General features: G+C 44.0%; 1 protein-coding gene across 1 annotated transcript in view; it reads left to right on the forward strand.

Annotated features, from left to right (window-relative positions):
* Window positions 1–19,490, forward strand: part of LOC124594459 — a gene marked incomplete at its 3' end in the record, with an annotated part of 417,657 nt that overhangs the window by 311,806 nt on the left and 86,361 nt on the right. The window contains exon 13 of the mRNA XM_047132834.1: window positions 11,275–11,384. Coding sequence (XP_046988790.1) covers window positions 11,275–11,384 — 110 coding nt within the window. The remainder of the gene's footprint in view (window positions 1–11,274; window positions 11,385–19,490) is intronic.

Genomic DNA, 19,490 nt, shown 5'->3' on the forward strand with positions numbered 1-19,490 from the left:
TGGCTGCTCCCTCACAACAATTTATTGGATGCTAACTAAAAGCAATATTTATTCTAATTTTTTTTGTTCATGTACACTGCCTGAAAAAATGTGAAGAACACACGAGGTATGGTTGGGTGACAAGGTAGCTTCGTACACGAACACACCATTGGCTGGTATGTAAGTGATTAGAGTTGCTTTTCTCTGAGACAGGGAAAATGGATACCAGAGTGTATTATTGTTGTTTGTTTTTAGTGCTGTTAACAGGCCTGCTAGGGTAAATAAGAGGCGTGGACAGCGTCAGGAGTCATCACTGTGAAGAACACGGAGATGCTGCGTATTCGTTTGAGACAGAGTTGTCAGCAGCTGACAGAGTTTGAAAGGGTCCTCGCTGTGTATCTCCATTTGGCCAGCTGGCACACGCATGTGACAGTGGCCCGGCACTGGACTACACAGGGACGTGAGGGAAAGCATACTAATCAACAGGTTTCCTGACGCTCTTAGTCGACCATCACAAGGGAGATTCGCTGTATCGTGCGCCAAGGACGTTGTAGCACCTTCACATCTGCACCTGCTGTCCGACAACAGGTAAAGGATTCTATGCAGTACTCTGTTTCATTCCGCACCACTGCTCAGGAACTAGCAGCAGCCACAGCAGAGAATTACCGTCACATGCGTAGGCTGCCGTAAGCATCACAACACAAAAGGCTACAGCCGTGATCGTGAACCGCGGACTGCTGATGGATGACATCACACTCTCAGCGATGAATTGCGCTACGTCACCGACATCCTGTGATCCTCAAGTGTTACCTTTCATCCAACAGTATCCTTAGTAGCGTGGCCAGCAAGTTTCCCATATCCGTCACCGATAGAACATGTCTGAGACCGACTTGGACAACTCCATCTAGAAGAAAAGAGCCAGTATCTAGGATAACAAGGACCAGCTGCAAGAGTTGTGGTCCAACTTACCTCAGGAAAGTATACAAGGGCTTTATGACATCCTTCGAAAACGAGTCAGCGCGTGCACTCTGAGGCAATACGACATCATACTGATAAGTGGGTTCATTCTGCAACGTTAGCGTAACAGGCAAGAAGGACGTGTACCTAGTTAGAGAAAAACAGTCAGGTGCTAGAGGAAAGGGCTGGGGAAAACCCTTGAACATCATTTGTTGTTAAGTACCTCCTGTAAAATTTTATTAACAACAAGAAATTAATTAAAACTTGTGCTTCGAAACTGATAAATCGTCATTGTTTTCAGAGAACATAATTCTTTTCTATTTATAAGAAAATATATTCAAGATGAGCTTTAAGAAAAATTATTAAATTCCAAATGCCACATGTTAAAAAATTTAGACATGCTTCACAGAGGATTACAAAACATCAAATACATTCAATATTAATGATTTACAATTGACCAGCCCGACGTCAGATCGGGGCATAAGCGTCCTGGCGGCACAACAGGCGCCAGGTGTAGACATCTGGCCCTTGCCCCTGGCGACAACAAAGTAAGCAAGACTAAGTTGACCGCTGCAACATGTCCAGCAAACCTCTTAAACAGTAGAAGCGTAAAGCAAAACAAAACCTTTGAAAGATACCACACTTGGAGTTGATATAGACACGGGAGAAACCAATAATCAAAGGTTATTTATAACTCTTCAGATTTCCCGGGCATCTAATGACATCTTGGGCTGTCGGGTGTTCTGCCGGATATCAGCGTCGTACTTGCACGATATTTCGGTAGCGTAACTCGTTACCTGCATCAGGTGCGACCTGAGACTACTCCTCGAGTGGACCTGGTCCAGTATTTATGCCTGCGGCCTTCCCCCTTCACCAGGCGCTCCCTCTGCGGTCCGCGCCCGCTCGCTGCGATCTTATGGAGCAATGCCGTTCCCTTTTCTGTCCGCTGCAGTCCTGGTCCACTCGAGGAGTAGTCTCAGGTAGCACCTGATGAAGGTAACGAGCTACGTTACCGAAATATCGTGCAAGTACGACGCTGATATCCGGCAGAACACCCGACAGCGCAAGATGTCAAAGGTTATTTATGGTTTAAATGTAAAAGAAGTATTTGAGAACCGTATAAAAATTCCATTTCTTCTGCTTAAAATTAAGGAGGGAGGTATACTGAGCCGGCCGGAGTGGCCGTGCGGTTATAGGCGTTACAGTCTGGAACCGCGTGCCCGCTACGGTCGCAGGTTCGAATCCTGCCTCGGGCATGGATGTGTGTGATGTCCTTAGGTTAGTTAGGTTTAAGTAGTTCTAAGTTCTAGGGGACTGATGACCACAGTAGTTAAGTCCCATAGTACTCAGAGCCATTTTTGGAGGTATACTGATGTCTGCAAGAACCAAGTCACTGCCACTGATTAAAGTGGATCCCCTTTTTTTTAATTACACCACAGAGGCAACATCAAATCTAAAGTTAAAATTGAGCACAGTCCGCAAGACCTTAAAATCAAAATCACAAGGACACAAATATTTGCACTTTTACTTAAAATCGGGCACCTGTGATTTAAAAAAAAAAAAGAGTACTCTAAACAGATAAGGTAATTGCCATATAGGAGGGAGTTGAACACATGACAGAGGCCTCTTCAATAATCACCAACTGAATGCAAAATGCGGGAACGCAACACAACTGAATTTGAAACCCAAATGGAAGGAAAGCGCCCAGCCGCTTCAAAGAAATTGCAGGCAGCCGATAAAAGCTACTGGCGAACATTACAAATGACGCTCACCCATAAACAGAAGGATCTAGGACGTGACTCTATACTCGACTGCAAAATCAAGAAGTGTTCGAAAAAATCCCTTGGTGAAGGTATTCCGAGTGTCTAGGGCAGCGCGGAGCACGATCCGTAGGCTCCCCCGAACCGCGCTGACTTCTCCAGGAGGAACCCCGAAACCACGCGAACTAGCACAGCCAGGACTGGGGGAGTCTCGCCAAGCCCGTCACGTTAACAACTACACTGTCCTGTATGGTAAACGCCGGCTCATGACGCTTGCACTGGAAAATTCGTGCCATCGGCAATAGTGGCCATCCGCTCCACAAGAAGCAGGTACTCTCCGCCAGTCACCGCAACCAACAACCGTCCGCCTCGATCACCTCCCTCTCGCTCGTTCCACCCCTTCCTTCGTACTACAGATAGAGACCAAAATACTCGAAACGCCGCTTTCCCGTAACCTGAACTCCCAGGCAGGGAGGTCATTAAGGGAAAACAAAACATACCAGGTTTAACCAGACTCACATGTGTTCTTTGCACGTGGTCAGATGCCTCGTCCTTCACTCGAAGTGTAACTAGAGTGGGGAACTCAAGTATGCGCCACGGACCCACAAAACGTGGCATAAACTTACTGTATATCTTGCCACCTTTGTCACGAGCTCCAGGGTTGTGAACGTAGACCACGTCGCCTGCTTTGAAATTGGCAGGTCGGTGTCCAAGGTTGTAGCGAGTCGCTTCCCTTTGATGGGCCCTGGCAATGTTTGCTTTCGTCCTGCGACAGTTATCCCTAAGAACCACGGGAGAGGCTAGATCTAGAAGCAAGTCCGCTATTTCCCAAAAGTTGGACAGTGGTGAATTTAAAAGATGGGTGAACGTCAAAGACGCTGGTATAGCTTGGTGACCTTTGTGCCTCATTGTGTTAAAAGGAAAATTCAGCCGTGGAAGGGAACGGTCACACTTCGACTACGCCTCCGAGTGGTAAGTAATAAGTGCAGCTTTCAAGTTCCTGTTAACCCCCTCTGCGAAAGACGGTTGAGGGTAATAGGGGGTGGTAGTTATGTGATGGATACCATGTCAAAAACAACCTCTACGAAATTCCCGAGACATGATGACTGGGGCGATATCGCTCATGAGAATGAGAGGAGGGCTAAAGAGCGAGATAATCCTATAGCACTGAGCCCTGCGGTTACAACCCCCTGGGCATCAACCATACAAAACGCGAGAAGGTGTCCACTGGATGAAAATATAACGGTAACCTGTCTGAGTCGGCGGAAGGGCGCCGACATAATCAATGAAAAGACGTTCCATAGGACTTTCGGCATGGGTGGAATGCAGGAATCCGCTCTGACGGCCCGAACTGGTTTTGCCAAATTACATTCTCGGCTCTGCCCAACCATTCTCCTTACATCCCTAAAGAGCAAGGGCCGGGTCACATGCTGCTTGATCTTGTGTATTGTTTTATAAATGCCTAAGTGTCCCCCTAACAGCGACTGATGATAATATTTAGAGTTGGGGGGAATGAGATGTCGAGGCAAACAAATTTTCCAGTTACCATCGGCCTTGGCTTGTAAACACGAAATTCCCCTTTAAGCTAGTATCCGGACACTTCCTCCCCATATTGAAGACGCTGTTTAATATGTGACAACCACAGAAGGGAAACTTGTTGCTGATTAGAATCACCAGACAACACAGGCACCTTCGCCAAGACTGCACTAATAGTGGCTGCCTGGTCGCACGCTCGCGGAAATGAAAGTTTCTCATCGACAGACTCAAACACGCGGCTAAGAGCGTCAGCGACGTCGTTTTCGCTGCTCCTTAAATGCTTTACTGTGAACTTGAATGTAGAAGTGCGTACCGCCCACCTCGTAATACGCCCCATCTTAGGGGAGCGGGCTTGCACCCGTGAGAGAACCTGATCTTCACTTTCCGACGGTGCACTAAGTAAAACTTGAATTTTTCAGTTCTGAATGGGACATCGAGCGCCTCAAGCTCGTAATTCTAGTAGTTGGCCTCTGCGATCGTTAAAACGCGTGACGCTGAGAAGCAGGGCGACGTTCTCCGTCCTGTTCCTGCAGCAACACGGCTGCTATTCCCGAAATTGTAGCATCAGTTTGTAAAATAAAGGCTAAGTCAAAATTCGGGACGGCCAATATCAGGGCGTTACTGAGAGCGCTCTTCAGGGCATCAAAGGCAGCATTAAATTCAATGGAGCCGCCAACTCCGCGAACTTAGATAATGAACTTCCGAAAAAAAAATTATCATAATTATAAACTGAACATTTTTGGTTCTAGGAGGACGAAAACTGCGAATAGCCAGAGTCCACGAATGGTCCTCATGAACCCCATCAGCTGAAACCAAATGAACCAAAAAGGAGTTCTAAGACAACACTAATTTAACTTTTGAAACTTCACTGTTAACTCCACCTCCCCTAACCTCCTAGTACATTTGACTCAATTTTGTAATCACTGAATAACATCACATACTAATTGAAAGCGTGAAGTTGCATTTCGTTTCCTTCTTCCCTTCTGTGTGCCTCACCTCCTCTGTCGACCAGTATATTTAACCGCCTCAAATTTAATCAGACTAGTTGAAGAGATTTAAGCAAGTAATAAACCTACCTAACTCAATCAAATGGCACCACTAACGACAGACAGCCGACCGACTGCACTTCTTATGTCTTTAGTATCTGTTCTGTCGTGGAAGCACGGCTAAACCTTACCCGGCGGGACTTGTAGCGTGAACCCCGGCTCCACAGTCGATGTCGCGATCACTCGTCTGTGCAGTGACGCTCAAGTCTAAGATAGCGCGTTTGAATCCAGGTGACGGAAGAAATTTTTTAATCGCTTAACCGCCGGTTCTTGACCGACGAGGAGAGGAGAAGTGGTGGCGGAACGAACCTGATCATGAGACTTTGCGCCAAATCACTCCACACTATGTCATGGACGGAGGGCAAGTGTCGATGGTGGTCCGTCTGGCGGATGGCGAGCTCGGTGCTCTACTCGGTGCTATTCGAGAGCAGTAGGCTACGCGCCGGCACCGGGTTTCACCCTCGCCCTTTATAATACAACACAAACATGACGGCACATTCATTATATTCACAGGTACTCAACATATAAGACAAAATATTCACATACCGCAAAGAAAGCAGCCATTGTACGCAGAGGAAAAAATCATTTCAGACTAGACAGCTGAACCTACCTCTAGAGGTGTCCTGGCCAAAGATACTATACGATTATTTCTTTCTTTGAAATAAAAATGAAATGAAAACCCTTAGCTGCTTACAGGCGCTGACATACGTCAACGGGGACATATGAAAACGTGTGCCCCGACCGGGACTCGAACCCGGTGTTTCCTGCTTACATGCTAGACGCTCTATCCATCTGAGACCCCGAGTACACAGAAGATAGTGCGACTGCAGGGATTTATCTCTGGCACGCCTCCCGCGAAACCTTGGCTTTATATCTGTATGGGCAACAACAGTACATATATATCTGGTGCCCGTACATATGTCATTCATCATTAACGTCTTGGTATTGTATGACCAAAAAAATGAATGAGTTTTTGAGGTGAAATGGGAACTTTCTAATAGAGGTTGCCTTTTTGGTTATCTCAAATAGTAATGCCTTACCTGAATGGTTCCTGTTGTTTACTTTCCGTGCTATCGTTCGCAGCCTGCTATTTTGCGCAAGTGTTTATTTTGCTGTATATTCTGGAGCTGATTGTGTGTGTGTGTGTGTTTTGACTCGTTAGCTTGGTGGGCCAACCAGTCACCAGCGCAGTGAGGGATAGTTTTCCTCTACAGCCTTAGACTAATTTCTGCTGGTAACCCTCCACTCTTGATAAGCGAGCGTGTAATGAAGAAGACAGCACAACATTTACTGTAAGTGCTATCGATTTTGTGGATCATCTCATCCATTGTCCTGGTCGCTGCACCGCTTTTGAAGTGCGCAATTTCATGCCGCTGTTTTTGGCAATAATTTTGATCCTATATTATATGGCGACTAGAAATTCCATAACTTTCCAAAATTAAACTGACGTTGCAAATACTTTTAAACTTTACCGTCATCTCCTAAGGCGATCGATGCGCTCGCGAACTTAGAAACATATCGATGTAGAGTGTGTACTGGCAGGGATTTTACACCGAACGCTGATAGTACCCTTTTAACTCCATCTCAGAGAACTGCTGCGTCTTTTGGGTCGAGTCAGTCTTGCAAATAAAGATCTCCCTTGAATTTCCAACTTTGACAGTTCGTATATCAAGACGCTTTGACACTCATTATCAAATGCTTTCTCGATTAGAAAATTAAATAATATGAAAACGAAAATCGATAGACGTATGCAACGAATGATATGTTTATTGTGGAAGCTGCCAAAATTTAACACAAACATTTACAAATAGCAGTGACAATATCTGCTAGCATATGTACGCTGTAGGCCTCGTGTCAGCCTGCTACGGTCCCAGGTTCGAATCTTGCCACGGGCATGGATGTGTGTGATGTCCTTATGTTAGTTAGGTTTAAGTAGTTCTAAGTCTAGGGGACTGATGACCTCAGATGTTAAGTCCCATAGTGCTCAGAGCCATTTGAACAATTTTTTTGCTCGTGCCAGCATACATATATAAACTTGTGTTTCGCAAGCAGTCTTTGCAATCACATCACAATCTTTTTAAAATGTTCACTAATCGCTGTAGAGAGTTGGCGCAAACAATATATTGTCCATCTCATCTTTTCGTGCCTCAACGGAAATGGTTTCAGTTGCCACACAGATTGATGTTTCTAGCTCATCCAGAGCAGTGGGATAGTTGCGGTAGTCAGGGTCTTTCAACGAGTTCCACAAAAAGTAGTCACAACGAGTCAGATCGGGTAAATATGGAGGCCAATCCATCCCTCCGCAAGTAAATTTGGGTTAATCCAAAGCAGTAATTCTATTCCCTAAACAGTCATTAAGAAAGCGAAAAATCTTTTCAGTGCGATGTCTTGCACAAACCACTCTGTGCGTGGTCGAGCCTCTAACGCTTGTTGCGTAGTGATGAAGTGTTCAAAAACTGCAGCGTAACGTTAACTGGTTATCGGTTCTTGCATGAACATTGTCTGCTACATACATCAGCCCAAATCATAACTGAGGGTGACAGCATGGTTGCACTTCACACAAAAGGGAATTTTGTCGTAATCCCAAGGTCACCAGTTTTATTTATTGCTGTATCCATTCAGGTGGCAGTGCGCTTCGTCTGGGAGCAAGCTGCAGCCATCAACAAATCCTTAGCTATGCGTCTTTGTCGGGAATTGGTTAGCAAAGTCAGTAAGTATGGGTATGACCGAGTAACTTTGTATTTTGAATGGAAACGTGTGTGGAGTGCTTCTTAGTATTGCATGCGTGCTGGAACGCTTCAAACCAGTCTCTGGTACAATTCTTTACACGGATTTCCTTAGATATCACTGAATATGTCCACAAACTGTCGCGATATTTTCAGGGATAGCTACAGTTGATCTGGGACCAACATTCCCCACTAGATCATCAACCATGCTGCATGTCCTTTCGAATTTGGTGAAGTGCTTGTGGATGGTTTTCTTTCTTGTGCTGTTCTGACGTGTTATGTGCCAGCACCAGAAACACATGTTGTTCTATAGAATACCTCATTTCACCGTCTTTCGTCAGTGCACTGGCCTCCTTTGACGTTTCAACGGTGGAACTAATCGCTCTGGGTTTCGGAGAAATGTTTATAGTTGCTAGGTACTGCAACTACAGAGGCAGCTGTTTAGCAGGTTTTGTAACAACTCTAAACTTATGTATGAAATTCTGACAGCTTTCACAATAAATATAGCTTTCGTGATATTCTTCTATCGATCTTTTTTCTCCTGTTATTTAATTTTAAAATCAGCGAGACAATAAACGTAGCTTTCGTTATATTCTTCTATCGGTCTTTTTATCCTGTTATTTAATTTTAAAATCAGCGATACGTTTGTTGGCCACTGTGTACCCAGCAGTGTTCTCAATTATTCCTGTCTTTTCTATATAAGTCAGATAGCTTACAGATAAACAATACTGGAGGTTTTTGATCGGCCTTACGTAATCTGATTATGCTTAGCATCACAATCTCTCTGCAGTTCCGGGTAGCCCGATTTGTACGTGAAGAACACAGCCGTGATGAATCTCTGTTTCTCAGCTGTTTGTGAAGCGAATCCACTAGTATGCATCTTCGACCAAAAATGCAGTGTTAAATTAAATAAGATTACTGACTCATTTACCAGAAATGTACCTGTGTCTCACTTCTCCCTGAATTAAAATATATCTCGAAGCATATATGACATGTAGCTGTTATTTATTCATCAAGATAATTACACAACTGGAAATGGAAAAAAGAACACATTGACACCGGTGTGTCAGACCCACCATACTTGCTCCGGACACTGCGAGAGGGTTGTACAAGCAATGATCACACGCACGGCACAGCGGACACACCAGGAACCGCGGTGTTGGCCGTCGAATGGCGCTAGCTGCGCAGCATTTGTGCACCGCCGCCGTCAGTGTCAGCCAGTTTGCCGTGGCATACGGAGCTCCATCGCAGTCTTTAACACTGGTAGCATGCCGCGACAGCGTGGACGTGAACCGTATGTGCAGTTGACGGACTTTGAGCGAGGGCGTATAGTGGACATGCGGGAGGCCGGGTGGACGTACCGCCAAATTGCTCAACACGTGGGGCGTGAGGTCTCCACAGTACATCGATGTTGTCGCCAGTGGTCGGCGGAAGGTGCACGTGCCCGTCGACCTGGGACCGGACCGCAGCGACGCACGGATGCACGCCAAGACCGTAGGATCCTACGCAGTGCCGTAGGGGACCGCACCGCCACTTCCCAGCAAATTAGGGACACTGTTGCTCCTGGGGTATCGGCGAGGACCATTCGCAACCGTCTCCATGAAGCTGGGCTACGGTCCCGCACACCGTTAGGCCGTCTTCCACTCACGCCCCAACATCGTGCAGCCCGCCTCCAGTGGTGTCGCGACAGGCGTGAATGGAGGGACGAATGGAGACGTGTCATCTTCAGCGATGAGAGTCGCTTCTGCCTTGGGGCCAATGATGGCCGTATGCATGTTTGGCGCCGTGCAGGTGAGCGCCACAATCAGGACTGCATACGACCGAGGCACACAGGGCCAACACCCGGCATCACGGTGTGGGGAGCGATCTCCTACACTGGCCGTACACCACTGGTGATCGTCGAGGGGACACTGAATAGTGCACGGTACATCCAAACCGTCATCGAACCCATCGTTCTACCATTCCTAGACCGGCAAGGGAACTTGCTGTTCCAACAGGACAATGCACGTCCGCATGTATCCCGTGCCACCCAACGTGCTCTAGAAGGTGTAAGTCAACTACCCTGGCCAGCAAGATCTCCGGATCTGTCCCCCATTGAGCATGTTTGGGACTGGATGAAGCGTCGTCTCACGCGGTCTGCACGTCCAGCACGAACGCTGGTCCAACTGAGGCGCCAGGTGGAAATGGCATGGCAAGCCGTTCCACAGGACTACATCCAGCATCTCTACGATCGTCTCCATGGGAGAATAGCAGCCTGCATTGCTGCGAAAGGTGGATATACACTGTACTAGTGCCGACATTGTGCATGCTCTGTTGCCTGTGTCTATGTGCCTGTGGTTCTGTCAGTGTGATCATGTGATGTATCTGACCCCAGGAATGTGTCAATAAAGTTTCCCCTTCCTGGGACAATGAATTCACGGTGTTCTTATTTCAATTTCCAGGAGTGTATTTAGGGAATTTCACTCCTGGAAGAAGTCCTTCATAATTCTTCAAAGGACTCTTATAATAAATTATATATAGTAATATATATTATATAATTATACACAGTTGCTTTTTAGTCTGTTCAGCATATTCGACTGTAAAGTCATCCTTCTTTAGCGCAGTCTACTTCATTCGAAGCTTACCTTAGTACGCTAACGTCCTTGCCATAGGGGTAACACCGGTTACCGGCAGATAACCGCAGTTAAGAGCTGATGGGCTTGACTGGCACTTGGATGGGTTATTGTCAGGGTCTGCCGAGTGCTGTTGGCAAGTGGCGTGCGCTCAACCCTTGTGAGGTCAACTGAGATGCTACTTGATCGAGAAGTAACGGATCTGGTCACGAAAACTGACAAAGGCCGGAAGAGCGGTGTGCTGACCACATGCCCCTCATATCCGCATCCAGTGACGCCTATCGGAAGAGAACGACACGGCGATCGGTCGGTACCGTTGGGGTTTACGAGACTGTGCGGAAAGAGTTTTAGAGTTTTACTTTAGTAGCTTTGGCATATCATGATGGGTTTGCAAACACGCACAGTGCGGAAATCTTCACGAACATCATATTTGTTACCACTCGTCGCTGTTGCCAACTTACCTGTGGCACTATAAAGCCTTCCACAAATGCCATTGCAACACGAGACTGGTGACTCCCTGCCATCCTCTGAACACTCATTTATATTTATTAGAATTATGCTCAGGGCATATGTATTTCGGAAAATGTATAGTTGAATTTATTATTATTTGGAAATATCTCTGGTTCAGCTTACGTGACCCTTCTCTCTCCGCTTACAGAGAACCTGGAGAAAGCAAGCGAAGCCCGCCAGGTAGCAATGCTGAGGGCACGGGTCCGTGAGTTGGAGCGACGGCACGAGCGCCTCAAGCGGCAAGGAGCCACACTACAGGTACTCCCCTCTATCACACTAAATGGCTAACTCGGCTCATGGGTATGGTACACCGCCCCAGTTGCAAGCTGCCTATCTAACGGCATCCTTGGGCACAGAAATTGGGTTTCAGTATTCCGTGCAGATATTGGCCAAATTTAAAAATTTAAAATGCCGCCGTAACCTACTAATTATGTTAAGGGTTTAACGCGGTAAAACAAGCATTACAATTGGACACTGTATATGTGTTGCAACAAAACCACTTGGGCAAGAAGGCTTTGCTTGAGCCAAGGTAGCTCACAACGCTGAATTTTTCCCAGACTATATTGATCCAGTATTTGAGAATGAGAGTTCTTAGCGACTTCTAACAAACTTTACATATAACTTTAAATCCATATAAAATTTGTTTTCATTGACACCTACTACAAAATAGTGAAAGGAAAAATCATCTATCGCTTATTACATTTCCGCTGACCATGCAGCCAACTTAAACATTAAGCGTGACGTTTCAATTTATTACTTCTTTATTACTGAATCTATTCGCAGCACAATTTGCTGACAGTATCCACATATACCACTGAATATACTTGCAAAATTATGACATTGTACAACACAGTTCAGCAGATACGACTAAACATTTAGATGTGTGAGAAACTATATTTTACGTAAAAAGGAATGCACATTATTCAGACTATAAGGGACAGTCAAATGAAAACTAGACAGACGGAAAAGAAGTAAGTAAATTGATTCCAAAGTTGTTTCGAGTACACTGCGGAAGTTTCGCTAAGAAGTCCTTACAGTTTCTCCAAACAGTTCCGATCTCTCCCCAATGGAATTCTGTATTTGTGGCCGTAGATTTGCTTCGAAGAGGTGCACGCCTGGATACAATCATGGTTCCGTAAGTAGCCGCAAACATTTATCCATGAAGATATTAACCGTCTTGTTTCAAGTGGGATGAATTTATTAACAGTTATGGAGATTACTTTTGAAATAATAAACACTTCACTTTTTCTATCTGTCTCGTTTTCATTTGACTGCCCCTGATATATTCGTCCTGCGCTTGATGATACGACCTTATAAGACCACTTGGTGACTCTCAATAAGTTTCAAACTAGTTCGAAACATTTTGTAAGTTTTTTCTCACTTACATGTTAAAGTCATATATTTAACACATGAACTACTTTTTAAAGTAACCAGACGTCTGCAACTGTTTCATACACCGGAATTTGATTCTTTAAGATATCGCGGATTTACTAGAATACCCTAAATTCTGTTGATTTCATTCGACCAATCTCAGCTTGCCACAGACAGAGACTGGGAACATGCAGACATAAAGTAGGGTACCCTGTCGTAGTTAAAAAGTAAGTCCTTTTCGTTTATATTTTTGCTGGCAATAGACCAGTAACGTTGGAAGAACAGTCATCTTTGGAAACCCAATGGAAATACACAGTCGCACTCTTATATGATCTACAGTCAACTGTGCCATATGCCAAAATTTTATATGTGAACTTGTTAATTTCTACTAATAATGCGAGAATTGATGTCTACTCTATCTATCGTCCAATATTTCTCAGGTCTTATCCTAATATTTTATTTACAACATTTTCTTGTGTTGTTTTACTTATAGTGTTTTTTGGGAGGGGGGCTCCACGGAACGCTGAGGTAAGTACATAAAGTTCCATGAGTCTGAAGATTAATCTGTGGTATAATGTAAGGCGTCTTTCCCTGGGAGACTTCAAAGAGAAGGTTCACCAACTCTGGTCTGAAAGGTTTCCTTTTTGTGTCGCGCATCTGCAGTTCTCCTCGCGAAACATGAGTGTTGTGTCTTTACTAAGAGTGTTTACTTCAGATAGCTTTAACTAGTGCCTGCAGAACGTGCTGCTGTCTCCGTGAAACCTACTGCCTTCAGAGAACCCCTTTCAGTGGTACCAACCGACACTATCCGATGGAAGATCGCCGTTAACAGTGCAGACAAGTTTGGGATTAAACGTAAATACTCACTCCAAGTTTAATGATCACCATCTTAACACGACTACTAGTCTACCCCCCGCCGACCAAATACTGGCGATGACACGAGCGGGATTATAACCATCTGCTTCCTGTTCCTGCCCTAGCGTGTGCTGACGACTTGTTACTGAGGCAGGCAGAGAGAGGTTAGGCAACATAAATAAGCTGCCTTCCGTGTACACTGGAGTAAAGATAACGTAAGCAGCTGAAGTTCTCTTCTTGAAGTGGTACTCACGTACCTGAATCACTACCTCAAGTGTAAATATATTTATTTTGATAACGTGATATGTACCGAAGGTTCGTTATCAATTCGTAAGGTCTGCCGATTTTATCATTACGTCCAACCATAGATGGGATCTGACAGTGGATAAAATGTTCAAACCGGAGGCTGGATATACATGCTTTCCCAGATTCACAGGATTGTTGGCATTATGTCACATTTGTCTGTCAGGCGAGAGCATATGTAATGCATCTTAGTAATGACAACAAAAGCAGCAAGACAAACAATTGGTGAGTCAGACTTTAATTGGGTTTTCAATCGTCGAATGTTCGTTAGGTATCGAGAGGACTAAGCTGAGAGAAGGTAAACGACATTGTCAGAGGTTCTAACAACAGTTGCGTTGTGTTTTTATGAATGTTTCGAAAAATTAGAATTTAGTGGCACATCATTGTTGCCCAGATTTAGCTTTAGCGACAGAAACAATCTACGAAGTCAGTAAGGAGCCTCTAACGCCAAAAATGACTTACCCCGAAGTACCAGTAAATTTTAATTTTTGACAAAATGCTTAAAGCCTGGATGGAACCATGATTCCAACCTTGGCGATAGTGGACTCTGAGCTAAGGAAATTGGTTGTCACAAGGCATTATTTGAAGTGAAAAATTAAGGTCCAGGGCCCGTGAACGTCAAGGAACGATAACTCAGCTAGAAAAGATAGAAAATGACCTATTTGAAGGCTCTACCTCCATATTCACCTGATGTGTAGTAAAGAAGCCAAGGATATCTTAATTTCTACGTAACCGCGATAAATATTAAGAGTTGGACAAGTCAGACTTCCTATCGAGCACTGTAACTCTAAACTTGTATTTGGTTCACCGAAATGAAAGCTAACTAGTTTTCTTAAATAAAAGAAAAATCATGAAAAGTAGAGGTTTGTCACAAATTTATCTGTCGAAAATAATGAAACTTTGGCTGAGTGTAGAGCACATAACACGATTTTCAAGTTAATAAAACAGTTCCATACAAAGAATTTTTGTTGAAATCTAGAATATGTTTGAAAGTGTACAAAAGAGTTGTCACGGTTTGGTGTAGCGTAAGAAAATGGAGCTGAGTGTGATTTCTTAAAGCAGGAATAACAAAACATAACGTGATGTGTGGTGCTGTCGATGACAGTGCCCTCTGCTGCATATGTTGTTTCAAGCAAAAACTAAACTGAACTCCGTTCGAACTGGCCTCGAAATGCCCAATGGTACCGACCGACCGCCGTGTCATCACGAGACGATAGGCCTCAATGGAAGCAGATTTGGAGGGGCTTGTGGTCAGCACGCTGCTCTCCTGGCTATTGTCAGTTTTCGCGACTGGAGTTGCTACTTCTCAATCAAGTAGTTCCAAAATCGTCCTCACAAGGACTGAGTGTACCCTACTTGCCAGCAGTGCTCGGCAGACCTGGACAGTCACGCCCATCCAATGATCTCTATGCTACCTGGATGTTGAACTTCAGCCATTCTATCGTGCAGCCATAGATGCTTGCATTTCGTTTCTTGCCAAACTACAACATGGCTGCTAGGAAATGTCACTAGAACATGAAAAGAAAATATTTTTCAATTCCTCTCCCTCATAAGCCTATTACTTCATATGTTGACATAAAGTTCAAAACAAGAAATCAGTCTGCAATTCTTTGTCACATGCAGACCGACTGAAATTTGTTTGCCATACTACAATATGGCTGACGATACAGAGCCCGTGTATTTGCAGGCACGCGGCAGTTCAACAGACTTTGACTCTTTGTTTGTCAATGCGAACTGCCATCATGTACTAAAACATACAGCTGTTCAGCTGATCTGCTTACTGTAGCTTCGTACATAACTACCGTGTTAACAACAGACTTAACTTATACATCCAGGTTGTATAGAGATCACTGCGCTCATCCAAGTGCTAGCAAAGCCCAACAGTGATGAAGTTTGGTGGTCTGAGGGGAACCGGTGTTACCACTATGGCAAGACCTTTGGCATAAAACCACATCTGGGCTGGCGGACATAGCGATCCTCATCATTAATCCGCTTGGTGGATTCATCCTGGGCCAGCACTTCTTCCCACCCCAGAAGTGATGCTTTAACATGCATGGCTATCTGGGAGGTTATTTCAAGCATATCTTCAGCTTTTTTTCATTTATGACTTGTGAATCTACTGGTCATAATTACTTGCTGCACGATATTGTTTCTTCAGCGACTTGTGCTTCTGTAGTCTTTAGCTTTGTTAAGTTTCAAACGTAGTTTGTTCTCAGATGTAGAGTTTTGCGCATAAATGACTTGAGTGACGATAGAACAGATATATCTTTGTATTTTAAAATCATTGTTATTCGGTTTTAGCCAACAGACCTTGATTCTTTGTTTGTCAATGCGAACTACCATCATGTCCTAAAACATACAGCTGTTCAGCTGATCTGCTTACTGTAGCTTCGTACATCACTACCGTGTTAACAACAGACTTAACTTCTATGTCAGTTATTTCATGTTTCCTCATATTATTGTTATTTTCAAGCTCTCTCCCTTCAGCTTGCAGGCTGAGTGAGGCGAGGTAATGATTAAGACATCTAACAATCAGGAGGAACATGTTTCAAATCTCTAGTCAGCCATCATGGTTTAAGTTTTCCTTGTGTTCCCTGTGTCATTTCTGGTGAAAACCTAAATAACAAGGCCACAAACACCGATTCCGGTCCCCCACTAACTCCCCCCTCCCACCCTTGTCCAAGCAGACTAAATGATGGTTCTCTTGGTCCTCTCAATCGCTGTGCTCTTGGCTTAATACAACACCCACAGCAAAGTTCAAGGCATCACATTATAAACGGTATTTCAAAGCCAGGGTGCACCAATAGAAGTGAACTGACCAATGCTTCTTAAACTTCTTGCATAGATATTTCACATTCTGTGGTACATTCAACAGTTAGTCCTTCCATTAATGACATACTTAATAGTTTAGTCACAATAGCATAATCCTTTATGAATCACTGGTAATAATTTGCTATTCCAAAGAAACATTGTACTTCTCTTACTTTTGTTGAAGCTGGGAAATTAGACACAACTTCCATCAATCACAAGTCTGACTTTACCTGAAGTAATGGACTTGTGACTCTGCAAAAGAACATTTTTCCAAGTTCACAGTTAAATGAGCATTCTGTAACCTCACTAACACATTTCTCAATCGTTCTGCATGTTCTTCGATCGCTCAAGAGAACACTAAAATGTTATCCAAACAAACCAAAGAGGTAGAGGGTCTCAGACCTCTTAACAATAAATTAGAAAATATTTGAAATGTGGCAGGTGCATGTCAAAAGGCATCTGCAAAAACTTGTACAACCCAGAAGGCACAGTAAAAGCGAATTTCGGCTAGCCCTGATGAGCTATCGGGATCTGATGGTAGCAACAGCCCCTATCAAGGTTGGTGAAAAGGCTACAATTCCCTAGTACGTCAAACGTTTCGTCAATACGTGGCAAGGAACATGTGTCAGGGATTGTTTATAGCTCTCATGTCCACACAAAGGCGATAGATCTTCCCACTGTTAACTGAATTCGTTGGCACAACTGCAACTGGACTCAGCCATAGGCTGGCTGATTGTTGAATAATTACTGAATCTAGCTGTTGCTGTGTTGTTTCTTTCATAACATATTGTAACTGAGATGGGATTTGGTATGGTTTCTGCGTGATTGGCCTTGCATTTCTGGTAGGGATTTCATGATATATTAGATCAGTAGCTGGCAAGTATCGCCTCTCTTCAAATAATCATAAATACTCCTCTACAACCACGTATAAGAAACTTTGCTCAGAGTCACTTAAATGGGACAACTTATTCTGCAATTGCTGCTTAATAGATACTGTGACTGTGTACGCTTCTTGGGTTGGTAATGATTTTCCTCTTTCTTTTAACTCTCTTTTTTGGAAAAGGATTGTTACTCTCGGTTACTTCCTGCATACTGGCCAGTATGATTCCATTCGGTATTACTACATTTCTTACAACAATACGCAATAATTGTTACTTTACCGGCCATGATTTCTGTTACACGTAGGATTCGCTTCACATGCACTTGTACTCCGTCAAGAATATCACTTTGGGTGATCAGATCAACCAAAAAGATGGTCTCTTTAGGTCGCTTCATTTTCACTGTCAATCAGAGAACACTTCCAGTGTTGCAGTTTATTGCTACAGCAGAGATTGCCTATAACACTTAGATACATGAAGAATCGAAATGTCTGGGAAAGGTGCCCTCCCTGGACTTCCTCGTATCTTTCAGATGCTGTCGCCGCGAAAACGGTAAACTACGTCATCGAATTTGTGAAGATTACTTGTAATTGTGAGTGGGGAAGTAGCCGAGCTAGTTCCGACTCCTCTAACTTCACCAATAGTAGCTTGAATTTAAAAATTTGCCTTCGGTGGGGTACTTATCTGTGCAAATTGACAATCTGCTCTTATAATCCTATTATTTGACGATGAATAAATTTGTCCAATTGTGCCTGACTAATCTCTTTTATTTAGGTAAAATCGTACACATGACCTGGATTTTAGGATGTAAATCCCATCTTCACGTGCTACAAAAAAGCAAGGAAAACTGAGAGGGGTTCTTCACGAAATTAATTAACATTAAATGGCCCATTACAATGTGAACGTAAGATTATACCTTCATTGCATACGAAAAAGCTATATCAGTCACGTAGAAAACATCCAGAAAATTTATCAAGTAGCATGCGAGATCCTGTGTGAGTGAGGCATGAAAAGGTTCTCTGAGTCAACCAGTACTATACTTGGTGTACAGGGCCTAACAGACAAAACACGAATGTAACAACAAATAAGCACACACTGCCGGCCTAATGTAGCTTAAAACCAACTGTTAACGACTAGACATGTGGTACGGGCTTAAAAAGCATACAAGCCATAGAATGTCAACTGAACCTCAAGAGTAGCTTACCATGTAAGTGTTGAGTGCGTAATATTTCATAAAAGCCCAGCAAGACCAGTCAACAGACAGCCACACGAACCGCAATAAGACTCCTATGTAGAACACATGCGTCAGAGACTGGCTGCCACTGGAACACCTAGGGCAGTAGGGAGCACCGAAGAAACCATTGGTGAGAACTTCTGAGGTTCACAAATTGGCATTCTATGGCTTACACGCCTTCATTTTAATTTCTTAAGCCCATGCCACGTGCCTAGTCGCTCGAAGTTTTCATTGATTATATTACGCTGGCAGTGTGTGCATATTTTTTGTTACATTCATATTTTTTTCGATTAGGCCCCATTCACGTAGCGTGGCACTGGTTGACTCAGAGAATCTTTTCACGCCTCGCTCGCAAGGGGTCTCGCATCCTACTTGATAAACTGCCTGGGTTTTCTTACATGACTGGTACGAATCTCTCATGTGCTAACAAGATATAACCTGATGTTCACATTTTTATGGACCCTTTTACCGTTAATTAATCTTACAAATGGTCCCTCTTAGTTGTGCATGTTTTTTTTGTAGCGCCTGATAATGGGATTTGCATCCTGAAATCAGCGTCGTGTGTACGATTTTATCCAAAAAAAGGCTAGCCAAGTATAGCTAGAGCAGATTTATTCACCGTGGTCAACCTTACCAAGAGTTTTAATGTCCCGCAAGGAGTATATTTAGTCTATATTTTTGACTACGAGGTTTCTAAGTTTTCGTTGCAAGGACCCAACAAGGACTTTTTTTCCTCAGTCTATGAGGTGTTATCGGCCTGTGGCCGCGTTTCGGGCATGATTACAACAAAACGGGACCTGAAAGTTAACAACAATGAATCTAAGCAAATACAAGAATTAAAACAAACCCTTCAGGACGAACATTGTCTACCCCTTCCGGAAGTTGGCAGGCACGTAATCTCACTCTGCAGAT

This window comes from Schistocerca americana, chromosome 2 (assembly GCF_021461395.2).
Source record: "Schistocerca americana isolate TAMUIC-IGC-003095 chromosome 2, iqSchAmer2.1, whole genome shotgun sequence".
NCBI lineage: Eukaryota > Metazoa > Arthropoda > Insecta > Orthoptera > Acrididae > Schistocerca > Schistocerca americana.